The 26,966-nt window shown below is 39.9% G+C and overlaps 2 protein-coding genes and 1 non-coding gene across 4 annotated transcripts; all 3 read left to right on the top strand.

The window, feature by feature from the left end:
• Nucleotides 1-75: 75 nt before the first annotated feature.
• Nucleotides 76-5,662, top strand: cidec (cell death inducing DFFA like effector c). 2 transcript variants are annotated; one of them, XM_026997611.2, is made up of 6 exons: nucleotides 76-156; nucleotides 841-894; nucleotides 1,080-1,221; nucleotides 2,092-2,241; nucleotides 3,238-3,428; nucleotides 4,878-5,662. In XM_026997611.2, the coding sequence occupies exons 2-6, from the start codon at nucleotides 842-844 to the stop codon at nucleotides 5,047-5,049; spliced, it is 708 nt and encodes a 235-aa protein (XP_026853412.1). In that variant the 5' UTR covers nucleotides 76-156; nucleotide 841; the 3' UTR covers nucleotides 5,050-5,662. The 2 variants fall into 2 exon arrangements, with proteins under 2 accessions (XP_026853412.1, XP_035380423.1); XM_035524530.1 differs by lacking the exon at nucleotides 76-156 and having other exon boundaries at nucleotides 845-894; nucleotides 1,067-1,221.
• A 2,767-nt stretch (nucleotides 5,663-8,429) lies between these two features.
• On the top strand, nucleotides 8,430-21,815 carry LOC113569649 (G-protein coupled receptor 22-like). Its single transcript, XM_026997607.2, has 2 exons — nucleotides 8,430-8,772; nucleotides 18,512-21,815. Exon 2 carries the CDS (start codon nucleotides 18,647-18,649, stop codon nucleotides 20,108-20,110), a length of 1,464 nt encoding a protein of 487 aa, XP_026853408.2. The 5' UTR covers nucleotides 8,430-8,772; nucleotides 18,512-18,646; the 3' UTR covers nucleotides 20,111-21,815.
• Nucleotides 21,816-24,619: 2,804 nt separating this feature from the next.
• Nucleotides 24,620-24,692, top strand: trnaf-gaa. Its single transcript has one exon. It is a non-coding gene; the product is annotated as a tRNA-Phe (tRNA).
• Nucleotides 24,693-26,966: the final 2,274 nt, after the last annotated feature.

Below are 26,966 nucleotides of genomic sequence, written 5' to 3'. Positions count from 1 at the left end.
AGGTCACATCCTCCCTGCTGTCGCACTGGGGCAAAGGTGAACGAATGAGTGACGCAAAGACACCACAGGACTAGAAGGAGGGCAACCGCCCATAACATGCTGACATTTCAGCAGTGGAAACTCTGAAACGTGGTACCTGACTAGCTGAGACCAAAGGTAAGGTAGAGTTTGTTCTCTGCAAAGATCTCAAACAGTTGCTCGAATCTAGTAATGCACAAATGGGTTTAGCATAACCCAATATGTAAATATATGAATATGTAGTTCATTACATATTGCTGTATTCGTGTTAGTGGCTTGGCTTGCTTAAGTGCATTTATAAAAAAGGACTGGATTCAAATAAGGGTGAAAACATTTTAGGATGATATTTGTGAAGCAGTATTTTTGAGGAACTCTAGCAAACTTCAGTTTTTCTACTTCCCAACAATAACACATACCTTGGTGAAGACCTTTTTCGAGCTTAGGCAAACTGAAAAATTAAATATAAAATATAAAAATGCACTAAATGTCTAAATGCAGTCAAAAACTAATGTAATTTACTTCACTACTGACAAGATAAACTTAGTGTTTTTTTACAGATTAAATTATGTTACTGCTTCATGAAAGAATCAAAGAGATTACCTTGTTCACCTTTAAACCACTTATCTCAGTGTTTGGATTAGCATTGCTTGTTACTGTTTGTTTAGATGATGGGACTGCTTCCTTTGCTGACTACTGAAAGCATTGCCTTCACTTGTCAGACTCATGTATATATTTTAACATATTTGTATCATTTCTTTCCCTATTATCTTTGCTATTTTGGTATTGTTATTTGTTTCTAAACTGTTTGTGCTGGTTGAACAGGATGGATTATGCCAAGAAGTCTCTCAATCTGTTCTCAGCTTCTTCTCTCTCCAAGTGAGTGCCTTAGCATTGTCTTTACAATATTTCCAATGTTCATGGTTATCTGAGAGCACAAGAGTGCTGCCTCATTTCTAAAAAACAATTAAATAAACTCTGTGTGTGTGTGTGTGTGTGTGTGTGTGTGTGTGTGTGTGTGTGTGTGTGTGTGTGTGTGTGTGTGTGTGAGTGTTTGTGTGCAGTATATCCCACAGATGTGTGTCAGCCAGTGCTTCGGTCCTCCCAAGCTTTAGCCCACGGCCCAGACCCTTTCGAGTCACCAACTCCAACCGCTCCATAAAAAAAGGGATCATGGCAGATGGACTGAGTGATCTACTGAACAAGGTGAGGATAGGAGGAGAACGTGGAGAGGACAGGAGGAGGAGAGGAGAAGAGGAGGAGCAGAATGAGTGGAAGGACATGAGAGGGAGTCGAATCATGTGGATAGTCCTCTGAGGGCCCCTCACAATCACTTCAAAGTGTGAAATGAGTCAGCAGATGAGGAGAGAATGGAAGAAGGAGAGAGGGCTGACTCAGCCATTGAGGCGTGGATAGAGAAGCCAAGAGAAATAGGCTGACTCGGCGTTGAGGCACAGCTAGAGAAGCCAAGATAGAGTAGGAGTGGGAAGTGTTCCGACTTTGATACTGGGCTCGTAGAATTATCTATGATTTAAATGTGTCATTCCTAGGGCACATTTGTCAATGGAAATAACCGCAAAAGCACTACCATTCACATTTTTGGTGCAATTTAACATTGGTTTAATATATAGTACAATTCACATCCTTTAAATTTCATGAAATCATTCATACAAAAGAATGTTTGATTAAAGATTATGCTAATGATTAAAACTGTTAACAACTACCTAATTAATTAGACTCCCAATAGATCTTGACAAATACAATGGCATCTTCTGTGTTTCTTTAACATTGCTATGGGCAATTCCAAGTTGACAGAAATTGTCCTTTAGCTTGGAACATATAATAAATAAGTGTTGATATTAGCACAGCCCTGCCATACTTGCATCTGCCTTTACTATCTTTCCTTAAGTAAATTATGAGAAAATGTTTTCTAAATTTCATGAATATCTTTTTGAACATTATAATAATGGACATGTTATTAGGGAATACACATGATGAAGGAACCAGTTAATAAACACCTCATTTGCCTGAGTCACAAGTTCTAACTGGAGACTGGTTTGCCATTTGACCCCTCAGATAACGGATGCATTCCATGTGTCCTGCGTGGCAGATCTGGTGCTGGACGAGGATGGGACTGGAGTGGACACAGAGGAGTTCTTCCACACACTGAAGGACAGCACTGTGCTCATGATCCTGGAAAAGGGAGAAATGTGGACTCCTCAGCAGGTAAGAGACCCAAAAACCTCAATATCGTGCTTTTACAGGGAGTGCCTTATGAAACAGGACTTACCGTGCATGATGTAAGCATTCCTAACTGACTCATAAATACTTTGCTCTGTTCACATAAGCCCAAAAATCACAATGCTATTTGTAAGTCCATTATGTCATGTCAGACATAAAAAGCATTATAAAGTTGTTTTTTCTAAAGTCACCACCTAAGGTGTCCCCTAAGTTTTCATAGCCTGTAATAATGGATTCCAGTAGTGCAGAGTAATTATTTAGAGAATTCACCATGGTGTTGCACTGCTGACAAATAGCAGCGCCCCAGGCCTAGTGGCTCCCTCTGCCAAGTCCATTTCCTCTATGCTAGGCTGACCAGCAAGCCTGAATAAGAGCAGCATTTATGCACCACACTGAATCTCCTCTGCTTAAAATGGTGTTTGTCCAAAGCAGGTAATTTATATATGCGCTTCATTATGTCTGTAATGATTTTCAGGTACCCGAATTCCATTAACCTTCATGTTTATTTGGTTCTCTCCATGCTGAGCTTGTCATATTAGCATATGTCATTTCCTACTCCCTCCCCTGTCCATCATTCGCCATCACCCATCTCTTTGAATGCATCAATCTGTATTCAAATGTTCATTAAATTAATTTTTGAGAGACCGAATGGGGCTGGAGGAGTGGAGAGGAGGTGGAAAACAGTGGGGGCAAATCTGACCCAACTCTTGCATTCATCCATTACATTTTAACAGAGAGTATCAAAAGTTAAACACACACACGTACAAGCACACACTCCAGAGTAGAAATTCCACCACATAATTTGCCTGGGGCACTTTTCAGTTGTGCACATCAGTCAGGATGTTGAAAAATGTGATTCTGAGACTCTGTCCTTCAAGAACACTGAATTATCATTACTTTTAACACTTTTAACTGTGAAGTATGCAGTAGTTATCACAAACACAAACAATGCAGTAGGAGACATAGGTTATGTTTTTACAGAGATCCCTGTCACAAGACCAAGCTGGAGAGCAAAAGTCGCAGCTGAGGAAGGATCTAGCCAAACTGACGCTGGACCTCTACAAAAACCATCCAAAAGAATTCATTGGCTGCCTGAATGTACAGATGACTCTCTATGGGATGTACTCCATGTCATATAACCTGCAGTGCTACCATGCCAAGAGGATGCTGAGGTGAGCAAAGTGTATTCTACTACATTCTGTCCAATTCAAACCTAAAGCTGCTATGATATTTAAAATGTGCTTATAGGTAAGCAGAAGCAAAGCTTGTAGCCTGTGAAATCCCAGCATAAACTAGAGAACATGGCTAAATGCACTGTCACAGAGCTTTACTGTGTATTGCAGTCTTATTGTAGTCTGTGGTTTTTTTTAATGTATACTTCTTAATTATGCTTTCGTAGATGCTGTTTTTGCGGAACTGCATTAGAAATTTTGTTGTACAGTTAGGAGTAAAAATGGCTTATGCTAATTTTGAAGCAAATCAGTAATCACTTGTGTCTTGAACATTCAAATACTCCAAGCAATGTAACAAGATAAGTGGAACTTATTTAGAGAGCGTCATGCATAAAATGCCTTTAATAGCTTCAATTCCTGAAGAAATATGATCAGCAGGATGATCAGCATGAATTTCAAGTGGATCAGAAATCTTCTGCTTTTCAATTGCACTACAAATCTAAAACATTAGTTGCTGTTTGTGACAGTTCTGATCAACTCAAGAAATAGGATTCAAACCACTCAGAGACACTGCAGTGAGACTCTACAACAGTCCTCTAAAATAGCTTCATCCTGCTACAAAGTACACAAATCTGTATTGGACTTGAAATAAAACTGATGATGAGGTTAAAATGCAAAATGTCAGCTTCAACATTGATTGAGCATTGATTGATTGATTGCGACAGATATTAGCTCATTGGCAAATTACTGAGAGAATGCACTGTAAACAGACAGACAGAAGTCACACACAGACAGACAAACAGATAAAAAGACACAGATGTGTTATCTGTGTGGCAGTGTGAATAGCTCAAACACAATGAATCTGACAATTTCAGTTCTGATTTGGGACACTATCCATTACTTGACAAATCAACTCAGTCTGAACAGCCAGATTGGAGATTTTATGTCAATCCAACTCAGTTTTTGTCATAATTTTAAACTGGCAGGAAGACAAATCTACAACAGGTGCATCCAGATGTTCCTCTTTGTAAGATAGCTGCCATGTCTCCACAGAGAGCCAGAATTAAAATCTTGACCCTCTTTTGCCTTCTAGCTCTCATTATAATCTGTTGCCAAATTTGTAGCCTGCCACATTGACAAGAGCATTAGCAAGACTAGTTGTTGCTGTGGTTTGCTGAAGTGAGAACAAGATGAATATGTAACATGGAGCACTGTTTCATTGTACATATGGGTCAGTTCAGGTGTATGATCTGTTCAGACTGTTGGATATAGATCACATTTAGAAGGTAGTGTGAAGGAGCAAATTAAAAAAAATATCAGATTTGGGCAGCAAAACGGATGTGGGCCACTTTTACCTGCAGTGTGAACATAGCCATAGATAGATAGATAGACTGACAGACAAACAAGCACTTCTGTTGATTAATCATGTCTGCTGCTTCCTGTTGGCAGGGAGGTCCTAAGATGGACTCTCTTCAGCATGCAGGCCACCGGTCACGTGTTACTGGGGACCTCCTGCTACATGCAACATCTTCTTGACGAGGACGAGAAAGCTGAGGCACAGGTGGCATGGGAACATGCAGCTAAACCAATACAGGCCATTCAGTGGAGAAAGAAAAACTAGAAACCTGGGAGTAGACAAGCCACACAGATGGCAATGGCCTTGTTTTTCTCCTAAGCAAATGGCTTGGAAACCATTAAGGTGTCATATTTCATGTTAGGGAGTATAATGGCATGGCAAAACTTGGTATCAGAATAACCGGGAAGCCACTGTACTTGATATATTTTGCTATTTGCACTTGATAGTTTAAGTTATGTACATATTTTTGCGAATGTGTGTTTCTAACAATGGAGCTATTAATATTTATTCACAATTCCACTTGCTACCACACACTGCTATTTTTAATTTTGATACAATTTATTATTTTGTCTCTTGTTCTTTTCTAAAGTGCTAGGGTTAAACATTAAGTTTGGATGCTTCTTCAGGTCTTGTCAGGCCTTCGGGTTTCTGGCTGTGTATTCATAAGTCTTGATCTTTAGCAAAGTGTGTGTGTGTGTGTGTGTGTGTGTGTGTGTGGTGTGCATTCTGCATGTACCCTGCAGCTGTAAGCCCAGTGCTAGGAAAGGGGATGACATGCATGTCTGACTGGCCTGGGCTGTAATTGGACTCTGGACGGGAGCTTTCCTACATCCCACATCAGCCCATAATTGCCTCTGAGGGAGAATGAGAGGGAAGGACTTGGGGTGTGGGGGTAGGGTGGGGGGGAATAGATAAAGACAGAGAGAGAAAGAGGACATGAGAATATTATAAGACGGAGAGAAAAAAGGAGGGGCTGAGCTACACAGATTAACAAATGAGAGAGAGAGGCTGGTGAGAGAGAAAAAGAAAGTGAATGAGAGAGAAGGAGCTAGAGAGAGAAATAAGGATAGGCACAGCTGAAGGGGGTAGAGTGGAGGGGACGGAAATGATGCCTTTCACAGAGAGGAAAGTGGATGACGCATTTGGATCCTGCACATACCACTCCACACCAGTCAACGGCCTTTCCAAATCATGCCCATTCACTCTCTCAAGGCTCCCACTGCGGCCTTGCTGCCGGCGGGGCAGTTTGTTAGTGCCTCCGCTTTAAAAGGCACTGGCAAACTGATGATTAGGCAAACACAATTAGAACATTAAGCTGCCCTGTTTACAACAGGTTCCCTCATGTTTCAACAAATAGGGTCATAACTAAAATTAACTGTGGGTGAAGTTGAGATGAGGAAATGTATGTAATGATTTGACTTTACACAATACTAAGCATCTCTCATTTAAATGTCAATATTGCCATACTGAAAAATGTCAGCAAGAAGCAAAACAGATGGTAATGGCACCTATATGAAAGTTCCAAGTCATGCCCTATACTTTGTTCTCTTCTCTGTATCTCAAACGTGCTCTGAACTAAGGTGGCTGTGTCTTCAGTTCAGGCAGCCACTCTGCAGCATGGGTGCTTCTGTACACTGTACACTGCAGAATTTAGTTCCAAGCCAGAGCAGCACACCTGATCCAGCTAATCAAGACCTTCACTATCCCGTGAATATCCAACCCAGGTGTGTTTCTTGGGCTGCTTAAAGGAGCAGTATTGTGCCTGCTATTCTAGAACAGAAGTAATATAGTCTTTATAATGATTTGTACATATGTAAAATAGATTTTTATAGTACATAATACTATACATTTTAAATACTATACAGAAAATACAATAAAAACATAATTCAAATATGTTTCATTAAAATTTCCATCTTTGACAATAGGGAATTATCAAGATGTAACAAGATGTAACACACACAGATACACACAAACCTCTCATGTAAGAATGAACCATTCCCTGAAGAGGCAGGTCTTGGAGAAATGTCTCATTTGCTGTTGTAGTGTGAAAATAATCTTTTGCAAGGCTTTTAACTAATTGGTTATTGATGTAAAGGACAAAGAAATATGGTCAGTTAGTTTATTGATCCTCAGTCTCAAAAGAGGCAATTTCACCATTCCCTATTGAGAAGTTATTTAATTACCGGGTATGCTGCATTCTCACTAACTTAGTGATGTTAGGTTTCAGACTAGTAGAAAATCTTATTTACATTTCATATTTGTTACAAATGTATGTTTCTGTATATTTAGATATAGGTTAAAATTTATGTATATATCATATATCCTAGTGTTCTGAGACCTTCAGCAGAATCCCCTTTTTTTTCACAGTAAAGCAGTATTTTCACATAGACACAAATGCAAGCAAACTTGCATGTGCTCATATGCATATCCATCCCCTCTGCCCCCACCACTTTTTAGAATGTGTATTTGAACCACACTGAAGTTCTCAGTGGTCTTTGTAATGCTGCATGAGGCATTCAGTTTGGAGTGTCTGAGAGAGGCGAGCAAGCACAAATGGAATGTGACGGATAGAATGCTATCCAATTCCACCCAGTCCAAACGTGTTCCTCTGCATTTTGATTAATAGCACTGCATGTAGCCATAATATAACGTGTCATTTAATAACACTTATTACCACAGAATGGAATCAGGACCAAATACCACGAGAGCCTCAGATCAAACATTAAGTTTAGAGATCAAGATCTTTTAGGACCTGTAAGAACAAGACCGATGAATGTGATGTTGAGGGGGGTTTGAGAGTCAGCTCCCCAGTGTAGGACCAAACTACCAGTGGAGCCATAGCATGGCAACAGGAATAACACTGGCTGCCTGTGTAGCCTGTCCTTTCCTTCACTAACTTGTCTGTCTTTGTTTGTAGTCTCTCTCTCTCTCTTTCTTTCCCTCTCTCTCTCTCTCTCTCTCTCTCTCTCTCTCTCTCTCTCTGTCACACACACACACACGCACACACATATGCATACACCTACAGAGTGGTGATCCAGGAGCTTCCATATTGTAATGAAAAATGTACAGACAGAAAAACTCAGCAACTTCACAAAGCTAAATAAACTTTTTTGTTTGTTTGTTTATTGTGTATTTATTAGAAATCGTATTTTTAATAAATATGCTCTCTAAACGAGGCTATAGTCACTACTGTGGATATCACCAAGTGTGCATTGATGCACGTGCCAGAAAGTGTTGAAGGGTAACAGTTATTTTTCCTGAGCCAACTTACAATATTTTTAGTTTTTGAGATACAACTGGGACACATTGCAGAGATAAATGACCGCTATATCTGCCAAAAAAGCGTGGGAAATTTCTCATAATGATAAACAAATCGTTGCATCATGCTGCAGTGACAAGACCATCCGCTCATCAAGTTCGGAACAAGCCTGCCACTAGACTGGCATGTGAGTTTCGGCGATGAAGAATCCTCGGACATGTTCACCCTTGAGATGTCTTGGATGACCTTGCGTGGAATGTGTAGCACCTCCTATCTCCGCGTGCTCCGGTAGCCTATACCCGCCTGACACCGCCTCCCTCGCAGCCTGCAGACACCGTCGTATTGGACAGCGGACGCGGAGCCTGTTTTCCAGGCTTGGCGAGCACGCGCTGGTACTCTCACCGCAGTGCATGTGGCTCTAAGTCCGATAGATACTACAGAGATATCTGCAGGTTGCTGGCCAAGAAATATAGTGCTGTCATTCCTTTACGAAAGCAGGATAAATGAGACGCGCACATTTAGACGGTTTTTGGACAAAATGCCACATTGCCTTTAGGCTGTTACAATGATATGATAAAAAAAAATAATAAACTTGCAACGCAGCACATGTTGATGCATTTTGTAATTTATGTTAAATCTTAAAAGACGCCTGTTACGTCTTAGCTTTACGACAAACAGAGACACCTGTCCGGGAATGTAGCGGGAATCGTCCGCTTCTGGCTTGCGAGGTAAGTTATGCATAGTTGTAAACATTTTTGGTATCACATTTACCTGATAGCATCATGGATACATTATAGGTTTAATACATGGATTATAAATTGTTAATGGTTTTTGTGTACAATTTCGTCTATATTCTGCATGGTACCCGTTTCTTGCATGTGCGTAATTGTCGGCGCTCTACACGATCTGTTAATATATGAAGTGTCTTTAATTTTAACACCTGAAATTTCATTTATTTTAAAACTGTTTTTGTTGTTTTCTGTGTTTTTCATTACCATATATAGCTATTTTACATCCCTAAAGGTTACAAATTTTCGACCATGTATTAGCACTTGAATAGCATCTGGTTGTAACTGGTAACAATCAGTAGGTTGTATCTGCATTAGTTGTGCGCAGTGATGTGTTCACCCACAAAGATTCTGTCAGCAGTTACAGCAGGCAGTGCAGAGCAGGTTTGTTTGTGATCTGTGCTCTTACACTGATGGGAAGTTTTTTATTGACTGTTGGGACATATTGCACTTCAAGGTTTCATAATTTGCTATTTTTTTTACACTGGAAAATGAAGGATTTGCTTTAAGTGTGGTTTTTGTTTAGTTGATGTTGCTTACTTTACCAGGGCACATTTGGATACACTATAAACAACAATGATGCAGTATATAAATTTTATTATTAGATAAAATATATGTTGTAGGTAAAATAAATTGTTTATTGCTACCATTACTCACAATGATCACATGTAAACATGTGGAGAAAATAGGTTAGCCTCGCCAACACATAACCACAGACACATAACTTTATACATCTGATAGTGGAAAAAGCATTTCCATAGCCAGTGGGCTTTGATTTGTGACTAGAGAGGTGCATCTTCATGACCCGGAGATTATGTATTCTTCCCAGAATCCCCTGGGACTCTCTCTTCCAGGCTCTCTGAGGAGTCAGCAGGAAAACATTTTTTTTATAAGCGTTGAGTGAGACATTTTGAAAAGTAAACAAGAGGAGGAGGAATATAAGGAAAGGAGCAGGCATAGTAGGAAAATTGTTTCTGTCTTTTTTATGCAGGCATACAGGATTACAACAAAAGATAGACTGTGCTGCATTTTTTAATTGCCAGAAGCTTTATTGAATGATCACACACAAAAATATGTGTATGTGGCATATTATGTACAAGAAATATTGCTCTGATATCTCTATGCATGTGTCCCTGTGTTTCAGCGGTGCCACTTTTCTCAGGTGTAGAGCCACTCTGTTACTGAATATCACTGTGATTCCCACCTTGCCTCTGCTTTTCCCTCAGTCATTTTGGCTTTACTTTCCACATATGAGGAATATAAGAATTCTGTTGTTACGCAAGCATACAAGAGGTGTTTACTTGTCTGAGGAGTGGAGAGTGAGATGAAAGAAGTCTCATCTCCTATTTCTTATGTTGCTTGGCGATATCAGAGAGCGAGTGCAGAAAAGAGTGAGTGAGTGAGTGAGTGAGTGAGAATAAAGTTGTACAGGCAACAGGGGCATATAGAAATAGAACTGAGAAGACGGCAAGAGGAAAAAGTTACACCGATAGCTGCAAAAGGAAAGAAATAAGGGGAAAGCAGGAGATGAAAAGACAGACACGGCAGAGAAGAGGGAGCGAGTGAAGGCAGGCTATGGAGAAAAGGATGAGGTGCCAAAGCGAAATGAGAGAAGTAGAATCCCGACGAAAGGCTTGCTTGCCTGTGTGCCTTCACTATGAATGGAAGTTAACCTCTTGACAGACAGAGACATCTATTACCACAAAAACATCACCTCATCTATCTCTCACTCAGTCCTACCCTCCCTCTGTTGCCAGGAGATGAATTAAATTAATTGTGTTCTAATTGCCCCCTTCTGTAGATAAGAAACTTCATCATTTCAGGCAAATAGCTCAAGTCTGTTTCTCTCTTTCTGTCTCTCAGTCTCTCTCTATGTATACATACCGCCCTATTTTTTTTATATTTGAATTCCCCGAGACATCAGTAAAGTCCTGGAAAGCCTGGGCTTATATTATTAATGTATGTCCATAACAACACCACACCGAAGATCCAAATGCATTTCTGCACCATCAGTGGTCAATCAATGGCCAAGAGAGAATGAACACTTTGTAGTACTTCTATAAAGGAATCAGCTTTGAGATTGACTTTTATTTAGTGCATGACTTAAAGAATATTGCACCATTTTTTAAGAACTATTGAACCTACAAGAGCTCATCTAAAGCGCCCAAAACTTCATTAAAACCTACCAAACAGCTTACTGTGCACTTGCTGTGGGTTTGTCATTTAGCGTTGTATCCCATTTCTATTTTAATAGTGTCTTGTAATTCCATATCATACAATCATCTCACAGAGTTGGTATAGCTGATGGCTCTAAAGTCACATGACCTTTCTAAGTGGAGACACATCTTTGTCTGCACTTGCTGCTACTAGCTATGTGTGGATGACACTGATGAAAGGTCTCTCTGGTGTCACGGAACTTCCATTAAAGAGTTATAGAAATTCTTGACCAGATGCTAAATCCTTATCTCTGTTATTCTACTCCTCAGTTTGAGCTGGAATTATGAGATGTTATTCATTCTTTTAATGGCATATCTTTTTAAAATTAGCATATTTATATGAGCAAACCTTGTACCTGTGGTCAAAGATCAACCTGAAAGACTTCAGGAATATTTTGGTTTCCTTAAATGATTTCTGACACAGCAGCACATGCATGTTTTATTGATTCAGACATTTAGCTTTAGGATTATATGGACTTGTTGGGTGCCTTTCCAGAACACAGTTCTAAAAGAGTATTCTTTTTAGAATCATGCTGTTTCTCTTGTTTTACAGTGACCAAAGTCGTTAAGACAAATGGGTGCACTGTCACAGCCAGGGCAGTTGGTGTCAAATGTATTATCGTTCCCGGACTAAAGCCATAATCCTACCCATAATCTTACCTACTGTGTCCTGCAAACAACGTACAAGTACAGCATCAGTGAAATATCTCAAATTTGATTTACATCCCCTTCCTTTCAGCCCAGTGTGTCATCATTAAGCTATTGCAGTGGGGGGGGGGGGGGGGGGGGGGGGGTGTTAACACTCTTTGAGGCATCAACTTTTCTCAGCACATTACTGTGTTTAGTTAGTTAAGATAGCGTTGTGTAAATGGGTTTTCTATTTCTCCACACTGCAGATGAAAAGGTCATGACTATTGCCAGTATTTTTGCGCGAGCTCACACTGCACTTTCTAAATGTGACTGGAAATGGCTGGGGCGTCTTGGCTTTCAAGTTTGCACGCATGGCTATTTCTGTCTGAAAAAAAGAGCAAATCAGAGGGATGAATCTTATCGGCACTGCAGAATGCGCACAAAAAGATGAAGCGTGGAAAAAATCATGTAATTTCCATTATAGGGAGAAAGCAGAGTATCTTTTAGATGATTGACTACCGTGTTCAAGCAAAGAACAAAAAAGAAATGACCATCAGCAAGCATTACCAGTTGGGTGACCAATGCAACCTGGTGTAAAGGAGGGATTTGTGAAAGAACAAGCAGAAGCATTTTGTTAAATTCTGATCTAGGTAAATGTTAGGTTGCAGGAACAAATGCAAGTTTAAGTCAGTAGACCCAAAGAACACACCCAAAGTGTTAGCAGATATCTGCCTTGCGTTTGAGTTACACAATATACTTTTTTGATATGTCCATCTAATCATTCACATACTGGTTTGTTGCTTTGAGACCACATCATACATATTCACAGCTTTGCAAAAGAACTACAGCTCTGTTTCTGAGTCCCAGTGGCTTGACAGAGAATGTGGATGTCAATAACCTATTAAGTTGAAATATTGTGTCATAGCACATTAGACTACATGGGCAGCATCACTAGAAGTTGTTGTGGGAGCAGCCATCTGAATGTAAGTGATGCAACAGGAGCTCATTAGCTGGAGAATGGCATATGGAATTATGCTATTGTAGTTTATAGTGATGTTTCTATCATCAGTTCAGCATTCACACTGGCATGTTGCTTTATGGTTTACCCAATGATGAACTGAGAGACTTCTTATTTAGTTGTAGCAGTCATTAAGGCAAAGTACATCATTAGAAAACATGATCTACAGAGCTGCCTCCCCTGCTCAACACAGTGCTTTATGATGCAGGTATTTTGCAACACAAGGATGCAGAGTGGTCCCATGTTTTATGGCTGATGTTTGAGTTTATGTTGTGATGAAATACTGAGCTGCTCATTTGTGTGGGCTTCTCTTTCTCTCTCTCTCTCTCTCTCTCTCTCTCTCTCTCTCTCTCTCTCTCTCTCTGGGAGAGATTTACGAGTAGGAGGTGTGTGGAGGAGCTCAGAGCAGAGGAGTTCAGCATAACACCATACTTCCATTTTTCCTGTCTGATTATCTCTCACTCTGTAATTGTCTTGGTTCTTTGCTCCTTCACTTGCTCGTGGGGACACATTGGCATTGTATCAACATTGCAGTAAATAAATGCAGTTTTGAGTGGCCTAAATCAGAGCAGGTGTAAAAAGCAGTTTGTATACTTAATGCAATGTACCAGTATACCTTACCAGTATAGTGGCTTGATATCTCTTGACATTTATTTTGTAATATTGTCACCTGATATGTGCACTTAATGTATGACAGAAATATCATCTTAAACATCATTACATTCAGGAGCAAATCAAGAAAATCCCTGCCTGCCTTGTCACACTTTTGCATTCATTCATTCCTTCTGGAAGAACTGGATCTTAATTGGTATGTGAAGAAAACGCATTTGAATTCCAAGTCTTCTTAATGAGACTAGTCAAGGCTGTACCTTCACAGAAGCTGGTACCCCCCACACTTTCTCAGAATTCACATCTTGCTAAAGGCTGCTCTTCAAATGTGTGCAGTTCTTTGGCCACCTGCCTTCTACCCTGATGGCAGTCTGAACAGGACAGCCATTGAAAAACATGGAGTTCTGAATGATACATCTCTCAATCGGTGTAAAAAGAGGAAGGTCATACTTTGATGCCATAGAAGAAATAAAAATGGGTTAAAGGGATGTTGTTCTCTCATCCTTTTACTGAGCAACGGTACAAACAAGGCACATTCCAAACCTGTGGCATACAAAAACACATGAGTAACATGAGTAACTATTTATGCTCTTCATGCAGAAAGAAACGCACTGGTGTGCACTCGGGTTTATAAGACTGGCTCAAAGACTCTTAACAAAAGCACTGAAAATGGAGCCTGCACTAAGTACATCCGTAGAAGTGAACTGTGATGCCCACTGAGAATGAGCAAGTTTCGATGCTTTCTTTGCTGTCTTTGTAGTTTGTGTGACATGTAGTGATGACACAAAATCACACACAGGAAACATCAGAAAGGTGGATTCAGCCTTTCACTGCAGACTTAAGACATTATTCTCGTCAAGCCTTTGATGCTAACATGCCTGCTTGAAAGTAAATAAGATGAAAGATGATTGATTATGTTGAAGGCTATCACAGCAGGGTTATACTTAGCCTCCTCCAGTGAAGCCATTATTCTGGGTTTGAGAAGGAGTGATTAAAGTCGATTAACTGCAGCCCTAGACCCTCCAGACAGTCACCTCCCTCCATGTCAGGGGACTTCATTAGGAAGTGTGTGTTAGCTGTGAACGCACCTGGGCCTCACACACATCACTCTCGCAGGCTCATCAACAAGCCAGCAATCTGCAAAGCATGGGTACCCTCTCTTCTGCTGGTTCTCTGTTGATGGGAAGAATGTCAGTTTTGACAGAGATAATAAAGTATTTTGAGACACGGGCACCGGGATATGCTGGGCATTGATAGACATTAAGCAAACTGACCCTCCTGGATGGTGTTTGGATAGCTTGCCCCATATAGAGAAGAAATAGAGAGGTGGTAGGAATGCAAAACAATATTAACAGAGGGGAAATTTGCCCCCTTATACAACAGTGTAGCTTTTCTAATTAATTCGTAGCATAGTTTTATCATTGTTTAGTTGGTGTATGTTTCCAAAGCTGTCTTGTACTTGCAAGTCTTCCTGTTAGAGGAAATAAAAAATATTACAAAATGTGAATGTGATAGCAATACAATCTTTCTTTTATTGCTAAATAGCAAATGTATGCAATAGGGTCTTTATTTAGCGCTAAGAGACCAACTGTTTTATTCAAACTCAAGAAACTTTAACAAGCACCTTTCTGTTCATTTTGGGTGGACTTACTGTCTATTCTTGGGCTGAGCATCCCTAGGGCTCAAATGAAGGTTAGATTGGTATGTTTCCCAGATACAGACATTTCCTCCAGATCTTTACGCTATCAGGAAATCAATGCCTGCTTTCCCCTCTCCTCTCATCTTCAAGGTCTGTGCAGAAGAAAACTCCAGAGAATTTATGCTTGCTTCAGTTACAAACTGGGTAGAAAACAACCTAAAACTAGCAATGTGTAAGTAACGTTTTTTGGGGTCTCAGAGGATGCCAACCACCTGAGATTCTTAAAGAGTTGCCTGACTCCATTGAGACTATGTGAGTAATCCTGCACTGTTGAAGATCAGGATGCACCTTAGTAGCTCCACTTCTTCACTCTGAGACCTTCCCTTTCTTTAAAGTATAAGCACCCACTGGTCCAAACCCACAAGCCTACAGTGTTGAGTTCAGAATAGATCATACCCCCAATACCATGATTTATACAATATCCATTCTATGCTTGTCGTTTTCAAGTTCAGACAACTTCCAAAACGTCTTTTCCACAGGTACTGTTAAAATGTGTCTTTTTATAAAGTAGACTGGATGGCTTGATGTCGGTTTTCCCATCTTCTTTGGAACTGCCAATAATGTTGCCTTTTTAGGACAACACAGATTAAAGAGGATGAGAGTGAAAGGCCTCTGGAGTTCTCAGTCTTCAGAATGAGTGAGAAACCCACAGCCACGTTCTCTCCTCTTCCCCTGGAGTGACATGTTTACCTGTGAAACAGGATTGCCATCCCATCGCACCCCTACCCCCATCCCACCCCACCTTTCACAGTGTCCTGACTTTGGACTAGGAATTACTAATCTAATTCCGCCCTCAACCTCAGGACAGCACAGAAACCATCAATAATGGAGAGAGGTGCTCCCGCTGCACACACTGAATGCGTTTTGTCAGAAGCTGCAATAAAAGGGAGGAAGGAGAACAAAGCCCTGAACCCTTCTGTCAGTTATTGTCTCCATGTCTCGTCTCTGACACAGCAAACATCAGGCAGTCCGCTCACGCTCCCAGTCAGCTCCGTTACAAGCTGAGAGAGAGACTGCAAGACTAAGAGAGAGAGAGAGAGAGAGAGAGAGAGAGAGAGAGAGAGAGTAATGCATTCTGCAGTCTTCACTCACTACTCTATGGCCCTATGAACCACTCGACCTTTTACTGTCCATTCCACCAACCCTTGCATTATGTCTGGCCCTGTCTTCATATTATTGGCAGAATAGCTAAATCAGCACATATAATGAATATTTTCCCTTGTCTTGAGGGGAGCACAGTTAAAACATCACTTTTTAAATTTCTTTAGCTATCTGAAGATGATTTTATAATATCAAGTAGTAAAAGCATAACGTGTGCAACAATCAGCTGCATCTGGCCTCCCATAAAGATTGCCCCTAGCCCTGTTGCTATGGCAACAATAATAGAAGTGAACAGTGGGCTATCAGTCTCACAAAATGTTTCTTTGATACATGCAATTCATAAGTGCAAAATGTTTGTACTAGTTTGATGATGGGACAAGTGATTGTATTACAGTGTGTTTTTGTCTGCCATTGCTTTGATTTGTGTAGACTGTGCAGAAGAAAGCAATAAGGATCAAACTGAATGTAGAGCTTTAATCTAGGCTCTTCCTCAGTCCTCTAGCTCTCTAGAGTATGGAGTCACAGAGGCATGTTCTGCTCACACAAAGCCTGTGACATGCTTACTCACCACTTCCCATTAGCCAAACGTGAATCATGTATTCCTGTACTATGTGGTTAGCAAAGGTTTTCATCCTTCATAACATCATTTGTATGTGATGTTTTGTTTGATTGAAAAAAATAAACTGTAGCTGTAGACAACAATAGACACTGCTGCTGTTACCTTTGTCATATAATATTTAAGAGAAAATTCCTTCTGGCTATTTCATCCTACTTCAGCGCTACTGTTAACTTTGTCTGAGTGCCAAGCTTCTGAAGGCATCATTTAGATGATACGTCACTCCCTCACTGCAAGATTTAATGTCATAATCAATTCATAACTTTTTAAGAGTGCTGCTGCCTAATGGTGCTAAAGTGCTGCTTGATACTCGATTGCCAAGTATATCTTGTTTGGATACATAGACAGCAGCTATCTTCATGTCTGACAACCATTAAAACCATACTGTAAAATATATGCAAGTGTAAAAGGAATGTATTTTTCTAAGCAGCATGTGAAATGTCACACACAGAGTATATTATGGGAATATGTAATGCACTGAGATGTTCCTTAGTATTTCAATGTGACTATGGGCTATAATGCAGATTCTCAGCTTCCAGGAGCTATTACTATTAAATGATTCATTTGACAGAAGTGAAAGTACTTTAAATTGAAAATCGATATTTTGGACTTCAGTCTTAACTTTAGTTTGGAATAAAAGGAAACATTTGTAGATAATGAATTTTAATAGGCATGATTTTCATATTTGTATCACATTCAAACAATTTGGACCTATTACATTATTTATATTTTGCTCATTACCTTTCACTTTATATACATTTGTATCCAAAGTGCAGAATAATGTTATAATTGTTAGAGTATGCTGTTAGACTTGCCACCTCTGACAACTGACTGTCAGATCCATATTTTGATTACATGTGCAGATAAAGTCACAGGAACTGTTTTGGAAATCTGTGTATCCATCAAAAGAATTAGTTTCATACATTTATATTCATAGATCTATGCAACACTGGTAAAATTGTTCTTTGCAATAAAAGCACCGGGCTTAGTGACTTGGCTATAAATGGACTAGGCTTGATGACTTGGCTATAAATTGACTGGGCTTAGTGCCTTGGCTATAAATGGGCCTAGTGACTTGTCTGTGCTCAGGAAGCCACCATACTGAGCTTGACAGGCATCAAAACAGGCGATATGTTTTCTCCTTAGACTGCAACATCTGCAGCTCAGTATGCTATAGGTGTGTGGCAGGTTTGATGACAGGGTGCCAAGTAAGAGCTGGCAAATGGAAGGGAGTGAAAAAAACAATACAGGAAACTGTCAGTGCAACAAAAAGATGAAGAAGAAAGGCCTAAGATGATTCCTGTATCAATGTGCATCCAAGGGCAATAAAAAAATCAATGGTTACTTTAGTCATTACATGCCTCTGGAAATACAATACAGGAATCGAGTTATTTAGCAGTGATTTACCAAGGAGACAGTAAGTCTGGTGATATCAGTTGTTTTAAGTCTACCGATATAGGCTACACACCAACATCACCAGTAACCTTCCTCTGATAGCCATGGCAAAATCAAGAGAGTAGATTGTTAGTGTGAAAATTACATCCTGACACACTTGCAGTCATTCTTTCACAGGGAGATCGAGCTAATCAGACTTCTTTCTTCAAAGACAAGGGATTACATCAATTAAGCTTTTCTCCCCGTCTCATGTCTTTTCTTTTAGTACATGTGTACATGATCATAGTTAACTCTTTCCTATGCTCAGATTCTCACTTGCATAAGATATCTGCATTTGATAAGGTATGTGTTCTATCTGATTTTTTCCAATAAATCTCCTTGTCTTTTCCTTCCAGGACTCCATCTCTCATTGACTGCACAGTGCTCAGGGCATGAAGCCCCATCATGCTTTGGGCTTGTCACCATGGTCCTGCCTAAGGGGCGACAGGAGCTGTGGAAGCGCGTGAGGTCACTACCCACACAAGTCTGCCATGGGTACAGAGAGTTACACGGAGCAGCTGGAGACCAGTGATGGAGCCGGGACACTGGCCAGCATCACTGGCTTGGACGAACCAATGGGACCGAGTGCTGCCACAAGCTGGTATATGCCTTATCCAATCAGCTTCCAGGTGTCTCTTACCTGTTTCCTCTTGTTGGAGCTGGTTCTGGGCTTCAGTAGTAACTTGACCGTGCTGGTGCTTTACTGCTCCCAGTCTAACTTGGTGGATTCGGTCAGTAACATGGTCACAGTTAACCTCCATGTCCTGGACATTGTTGTATGTGTGCTGTGCGTGCCATTAAGTGTCGTCGTGGTGCTGTTGCCAACAGGTTGCAACCTTGCGCTAATCTGTTGCTTACACGAAGCCTGTGTCACATTCGCCAGCATCTCCACAGCCATTAATGTGCTTGTCATCAGCCTGGACCGCTACGATATCTCTGTGCGGCCGGCTAACCGGTTCCTCACTCCCAAATGGGCAGCACTTCTGCTGGCTGCTGTATGGGCCGTATCTCTCGCTGTCTTCTTCATCCCCTTCATTGAGGTGGACTTCTTCTCCTCAGAGCCGGAGAATGAACTCACTGGAGGCTCCTTGGTCCCAGCCTGGCGTAACCGAACACTTCTGTGTGTGGGAGGCCAGGGCTATCACACAGGCCTTGGAATGTATTACCACATCCTGCTGCAGGTGCCCACCTTCTTTGCCACACTAGTGGTGATGCTCTTCACGTATTCAAGAATCCTTCGAGCACTAAACATTCGCATTGGTTCACACATGAGGAGGAACCAGCACCGCACCAGGCCCGCCTGTAGAGGGCGCCGCAGGAGACAGAAGAAAAAGGGCAGCTCAGCAGACCTCGAGGGAGGAGAGCAAACGACAAACCAGACCAAGCATCTCACACACCCTCCACTCATGTCTTCCCCGACGCCGACTCCTACAGCCACGTCGCCCCCAGCACAGTCCTCCACCCCGCTGGTGAGTGCTAGCACTGCCACCGGACCCGCTCCTGTCGTAGGAGTCCAGGCCTCGGTTTCAGCCATCATTGCTCTCCGCAGGGCTGTCAGGCGGCACCGAGACCGGCGTGAGCGCCAACGGCGGGTCTTCAGGATGTCCCTGATCATTATCTGCAGCTTTCTGGGCTGTTGGGCACCTATTTCTGTGATCAACATTCTCATCCTTGCTTTAGGCCCCAGTGACGGGTTGGTCCGAACGCGGCTTTGGTTCTTGGCAATGGCATATGGCACCACCATATCCCATCCGCTGCTGTACGCCTTCACGCGGCAGAAGCTCCGTCGGGCGCTCAGGGCCAAGGTGAAGAAGCGTGTGGTGTCCTTGCTGCAAGTGGACCCATCCCCAGGTGGAACTGTCATCCACAACTCTTGGGTGGAGCCACGGCAGGGACGTAAGTTTCGTTTAGACGGCAGTGATGCTACTGACAGGTGTCTAACAGAACCACTATGAAATTAAGCAACACACACTTTGGTTTACCTATTCATCTAACATGGAAGGACTCCTGGAGAAGGATTGGTGATGTGGGCCTATCAGGCAGAATTTTAAAGTGTACTGTCCAATTCCAAAGTCATATAGATGAAAAAGAAGTAAAGATGAATAGAGCCAATGGATTCACAAGTTGCAGAATTGTTAGTGGGATTTTGTTTTAACTTTGTGCAGTGATTGACACAATGACAATGACAAATAACATATGATATTATGTACATTATTTTTAATCTGATAAAAGGTGTATTACTGGCAAATTTATTTTAAATAAATGTTTCATTTGTAGTATGCATTTTTGGGCAAATACAAGAACTCATTTATTTTCTGTATTTTATGTAATATAATAAATGTAATTATGCAATATAATTATTCTTTCATTGGGAATGACTGCATTTATCATATTTTCAAGAACTGTATGTATGTAATTGTCAGTAATAAACTAATCTGCAATATTTGCAACTTAAAGTCAAATTGGAAATGGCACAGGTGTGCCAATTACGCAGCTCATTTGTTCGCTAACTAGCAGTCTTGTTGGAGATTGGATACAGAAGCCACCTCTGGGCTTCCTTATCAACTGCTGTTTAGGAAATTATACTACCACCAGCAAATGTGTGGTTCATGAAGGGAAGGCTGAAGCAAAATCTCTCTTAGCTAGATTGGTCCCTGGCCACCTCCTCACACACCTACACGTTTTTACATGCAGAGTTAGACACGGGCATTAAGCGCTCAATAGCCTTGCAGCACAGTCTGTGGACTTATTACAAGTGCTTGTTTACGTAAAGGTAAATTTGCTCTTTGAGAGCACTCACTAAAGCGCTAATGTTCTATAACAACTTACAGTAAACTGAACATACAACAATTATAATGTCATTTAAATGCATGAAAAAGCATCCTTTGCTGTCTTCTTTTTTTTTTTTTTTTTTTTTACAAAACATCTAGTTGCTTAGAAGCTGGCCCATACCTTAAGCCTCCTCATGGGTTACCATAGTGTTCAATATGAGTTTTTGGCTTTATAGAATCATTAGGGGAATGCAAGTTTTTCTAATGGGTTGCATCATCTGTCACTGTTTGGTTTTTTAAAGAAGGTGTTTGGAAGTTTGATTATGAAAGAAAAACTGTTTGAAGAGATGTATAATTAGCTCCTTTACTAATTTATTTTTGGCTGTTATAAATTACTGATACCACAATATGAGTATGTCCAACAAGTAAATTTTGTTCTACACTGGCTAATGCAGGATTCTCATCTTCTCATCAACATATAACTGTGTAGAGTCAGTTTCCCCTTGTGTGCATCACTGAGTGTGGGTGTACATGCTCTAAAAAGGATTGCACAAGTCAGTATGAGAGAGGTGCATTAACATGTATTAGAATCAGGTTCAAGTATATTGTAGATGTTAACTGCTGTACATACTTTACATTGTTTTCTAGCCACTGCGTTGCAAGTGCTAAGTCGACAATGACTATACAATGTTTACGGTGTCAGGATCTCAAAAAACACAATCCTACGCAGGTCCACACCAAAGATGGAGCTTGAGGTATTTAAAAATCTCCTAGATGTAGGAGAACCCTTCCTATGCCCTTTCAGCATAAACCGGGTAGAATAAGATGATTTATTCACTGGGCTCAATATCATCTATGGATAAACATGTCAATAAATCCTAAAACTGTATAGTTTTGTTTTCGTGTGTTGTTATATGCATGTAACATATTAATGCATAAAGCTGGATTAGGTTGCTTGGCCCTTGTTGAGACTTCATTACAGGGGATAAACTGAATGGCACATGTCCATTCACTTGCCTAGTTCCACAGGCCTTGTAATAAGGCACCTGAACAGCTTGGAAGCCAAGGAACAATCCCCATGAGACCCTGAGGCCCCTCCCCAGACTGATTGCACATTGGCCTGTTCCTCTGGAGTCCATGTGGGGCTGAGCAGATCAGACAGAGGCATGGGGAATATTTTACATCATTATCAGTGGCTATATTGGTTTACAATAAAGTCATGTTAGGTATTTATCACAATTTTCTTTATTCGGCACATACTGGTTGTGTTGAATCAGAGGCACATCCTTTGACCATGCACTGCATGTTATATAATGTTGAAATTACTGTATAATACTGTCATTGTGCTGTTTTCATGTACGTTTAGTATGCCTGTATCAATAAATTGGATAGTTTCAGTTAGTCTGGAAATGATCTATAATGTCTGATCCAAAAGGTTTTGAAAAGTATGGATTCAAATCTTTGTTGATCAATAAGGAAATGATTAAGAAAATTACACAACGGCAACATAATATAGTGAAATTAGGTAAGGACCAAGAGCTATAAAACCACAAAGACCACATTCAGTAAATATCTTTAGTTTCCACCACCATACTTTAAACTCAGAGCATCTGTGAGTTTGTCTGTGTGGGATCCACAGCCTATGTGTACACTAGTAGAACAGGAGAGCAGTGTGTAGGTTGTAGCTCTAGGGAGATGTAAAACTTAGGAAACACACGCACAAAACACACACACACACACACAAACACACACACACACACACACACACAAACTAACTCTCTCTCTCCCTTCCTTTCTCTCTCTCTCTCTCTCTCTCTCTCTCTCTCTCTCTCCTGTAAAGTCATAGGCCTATATGCCCACATTTATATGTTTTCTTGGGGGCATAATGTGAAAGCACCATTGTTGAATAAAGTCTTGTTTCCAATGTACTCCTTATGAGTTACTTTACTGATGTAAACCTAGCTCCAAGGATTGTAGCCTATAGCTTAGAGCAGACCAACATTAAGGCATAAAAGGGCTACAAACGCCCCTGTAGTTTTTTTAGGTTTTCACTCCCCTCACCCATAAATTTTATGTTATTAAATAAAGAGTATCTGTCTTGCTGATTTTTTTTTGTGAACTCAAAAAGTTACTGATCTTTTCACATCCATACAGCATGATAAAATCAGAAAGGGCAGAACAGGGTGAATAAATAAAACATGTATAAAATGTTACAATCAAGCATGACTAGTTCAACAAGACAGAATTTTTAACACGTGTCAAAGGTATAGATTCTAACAGGGATAAAGATGTGCCTCCTTTTTAAAGGCATGAACCTTACTGGTGAGAAAATGTTTCAGTTCCTAGAGGCTGCAATAGTTGCAAGTTATTTAACTGATGTCTTTCAGTGCAGTTTTGTTACTTCCCTTTGTTCTTTAGGGATCGTTAAGGGTAGAGCTAAAATAAATGGCAGCCTAGCCATACAGTGCTTTACGTCTCTTTGCAATTTAAGTGTAAAGTTTTAGCAAAAGGCAGACAGTCACTCATGTAAAAACTCCCTTAACCTACCCATTCCTAGAATATATATTGTTTGTTTTTTCATAAACCATGCATTGCCTTAGAAACAATTTTGCTGATATGTTAATAAAATGTGACATTTTTAAATATCTTTCATATGAAATAAGTCTTGGTGCCTGCTAATAACAGCTAATATTTGTGAGGCTTGTTTAAGCAGCTAAAATCGATGCTTTCATATTCGGCAAAGTGTAAAATATTGTAGGCTAACTAGATTTAATATAATAATAACAACAATAATAAATTTGGCCAGAAAGCAAAAATGTTTTACAACCAAGCCCTGAGCTATTACTTTAGAGAAAATATATTTAATTCATGAATGTAACTACTAAAATGTTAAGTTAGCTAACAATAGGGGGAAAATGATGTATTCATTGGCTAAAATTAAATACCTATAATTAAGTGATTAAAGGGAGAACAACCACAAAGTAACTGCTCCTGTAGACAGCAATGTGTTTATTCAGTCAGTTGCTTGGCCATTCTAAGGCTTATAGACAGAGAAATCATATTGATTCAAATATTATAAAAACGTATTATATAAGTTATTTAAAAAAAAGGAACGCAGTGATAATGTAGTCAAACACATATTAATATTTGCTTTGGATCTAAAGATGGCAAAAGTTATGGCACCAGAGGCAGATGGGGCCCCCCTCTTTGAGCATCGGTACCTCTCTAGGTTTCTTCCGCATGCCCAAGTTTTTTCTTGCCACTGTCAACATTGGCTTGCTTTGACTCAGGCATGTGTAAAGCTGCTTTGTGACAACGGCTGTGGTAAAAAGCGCTATATAAATAAATGATTTTGATCTACAATCGTCAGCTATTTCAATGTACACTATAGGAGCTTGGTAGCAAGCTAACCTAGCTAACCTAGCTGGTGTTGGTTCGGTGCCAAATATATGGCTAGTGAGGTTAGGTTAACCTAGTTATGAAAAATATGGTGTCGAGCCTTCAAGGGAGAACGCAATCAAAATTGGCTATCCACATTTTAATTTTATCAAGACAATTGCACTTTAAACTGTGTACCTAAGTGCTAACTAGGTAGTTACATTATTTTGTTATAAAGTAAAAGGCTAAAAAGTATATATTATACTTATATATTTATATATTAGTCATTGTACATGAGGTGTATAGTGATAAGCTGCCGAAATAGCTCAGTTGGGAGAGCGTTAGACTGAAGATCTAAAGGTCCCTGGTTCGATCCCGGGTTTCGGCAGATGTTTTTCACTTCATATTTAGTACATGTAAAACATAACACCAGTTCTTCAACCGCCAATTATGATATTTGTCCAATCCATCCAATATGGTTTAAAATGGTACAACGATTTCTAACTTATTGCAAAAACAATGAACGCATAACAAATGCTTCCATTCATAGCAATACTTCACACTTTTAATGTCCAATCTACTTCTCCGTCTTGCCTCTTTGTTAACCTACCAACTGTTTGTTTTTTAAATATATAAGTACGTGGGTGTTTCTAGATTACGTACTGTACTGGGGCACACACCGAATTTACAAGGGCACAGCTGTAGCTACACCTCTGCTTGCCAATGAGTCGTGGCACCAAAACTGTCATCTAGTAAAAAGTCTGTGAAACAGTAAATAGATTAAGCAATTTATAACTAGAGTAAGCAGTACTCTGCCATGGATGGGAAATAAATAACATATTAACACAAAATAAACTTTTATTAATTTGCTTTATTGGCTATATAACGACACTCATTTTCCAACTTGTGTTATCAATGCCCTTTTACTAGCTAGCATAAATACAGTCGATGCTGATGTCTTTGCTGGTTTAATGCCTTTTCTTTAGTGGTCTAATATGTATTTTTGGTAGATTAAAAGGTTAAAAGTGGCTATAACCAAAACACATAGCTATGAGCTATCATTACCTTGTCTGCTGCGTGGCTGACTTTCTTTTAAATATATACAAATGTCCATTATTGTACAGCACGAAATAAACTGGCTCGGACTGAAAGCATTAGCTGCTCAAGCTTTTGAAATCCGCTGGAGCATTATGGGAAATATAGTACCTGTAGTGAATTTGCTTGGCATGCGCTGTAGTTCCACTCAGCAATCCAGGAGACCTTTTTAGTGGGACACGGCAACATTTTATTGGGGTACCTGCCCCAGTAAATTGGGTCTAATGACGACCCTATATAAGTATAAAAATCCACGCGGGATAACCATTAAATAAATAAGTAATTAAATACCTACGTATGCCACTGGGAGGCGCAAGAGCAAACAGGATCATTATTTGTGTGTGTAAAATACTGTATGTACAGTGGTTGTCATTAGACAATGGATCTTTTTCACCAGAGTCTCGCTAAACAAATAAATAAACAATATTCAATGCACCCGTTATTATTCTACAATAAACTCGACCACACTTGACGGCTTATCTAACTTATCTTTAATCATATTTAGAGGTCAAGTTCCTTGCCATTTTTATTGAATTTAAAGGGTTGTTTGCGATGTTTATGAAGCATTCAGAATAATAATTTTACTTGAATGAAAACTAAATTAGCATACAATAAGCCACTCTGCTGTCATAACCCAAATACCACAAATGGCTTCAAAATAACTAAAAATAATAAAGGGGAATTCATGATTTAATTATTTAATAGGCAAATAAAACAGGGCTATATAAGATTGTAATGTTATCTAACCTTAGTTAACCTACACCAATGACAGGACCCATAAAGGATTTATGCAGTGCACATGAGCAGAGCGGTTTCATCTCTACCACTGGATGGCAGAATTTCCACAATCCACAAGCTGTGATCAGACTCTTCTCAACTATTTTGACCAATTACAACAGTATTTATATTTGATTTATAACTAATGACAATACAATACTAATTACAAGATTTATAAATAATGTCAATATTATTTAATTTCATGTTATTAAGATAATGAAGTGATTTATAATTTAACAATGTAAAATGTTAAGTTTCTAGTTAAAGTGCAAATTATGGTATTTATTGAAATGAAAGCTGGTCATTTAAATTCACAATTGATAAAAAACTAATAAAAACAGAACTCTATGTTGGAGGAGTGGGTTGTGTGTGTGTATATATATATATATATATATATATATATATATATATATATATATATATATATATGAACATTTCCCACTCGCCCTCTGGGTGGACTTCTTCCTTCCTATAAGAGGCCTGGGAGCTCAAGAGTCCCGCATAGTCCTCTGTAGGTGTTCCCAGGACTGCACTCTTCTGGACCACGATCTCGAATGTTGTTCCTGGTATCTGTTGGAGCCATTCTCCCAGTTTGGGGGTTACAACCCCTAGTGCTCCAATTACCATGGGAATCATGCCCCCACATCTTTTCTATCTGTTCCTTCAACCCTTGGTATTTTTTGACCTTATCATATTCCTTTTTCCTGATGTTTCTATCACTTGGGATTGCTACATCTATCACTAACTATGGCCTTCTTTTGCTATGTCTATTTGGATAGCCATTACCATC

This window comes from Electrophorus electricus, chromosome 3, assembly GCF_013358815.1.
Source record: "Electrophorus electricus isolate fEleEle1 chromosome 3, fEleEle1.pri, whole genome shotgun sequence".
NCBI lineage: Eukaryota > Metazoa > Chordata > Actinopteri > Gymnotiformes > Gymnotidae > Electrophorus > Electrophorus electricus.
The sequence above is the reverse complement of the archived record's forward strand: the minus strand, read 5'-3'. Positions and strand labels throughout refer to the sequence as shown.

Excerpts from the sequence above, each read along its gene's own strand:
- LOC113569649 (XM_026997607.2), top strand. The coding sequence starts at position 18,647 with ATGGGTACAGAGAGTTACACGGAGCAGCTGGAGACCAGTGATGGAGCC.
- cidec (XM_035524530.1), top strand. The coding sequence starts at position 849 with ATGCCAAGAAGTCTCTCAATCTGTTCTCAGCTTCTTCTCTCTCCAA. Across the intron at positions 895-1,066 it reads TCAGCTTCTTCTCTCTCCAA|TGTTTGTGTGCAGTATATCC; the intron begins GTGAGTGCCTTA and ends TGTGTGTGTGAG. Across the intron at positions 3,429-4,877 it reads CATGCCAAGAGGATGCTGAG|GGAGGTCCTAAGATGGACTC; the intron begins GTGAGCAAAGTG and ends TCCTGTTGGCAG.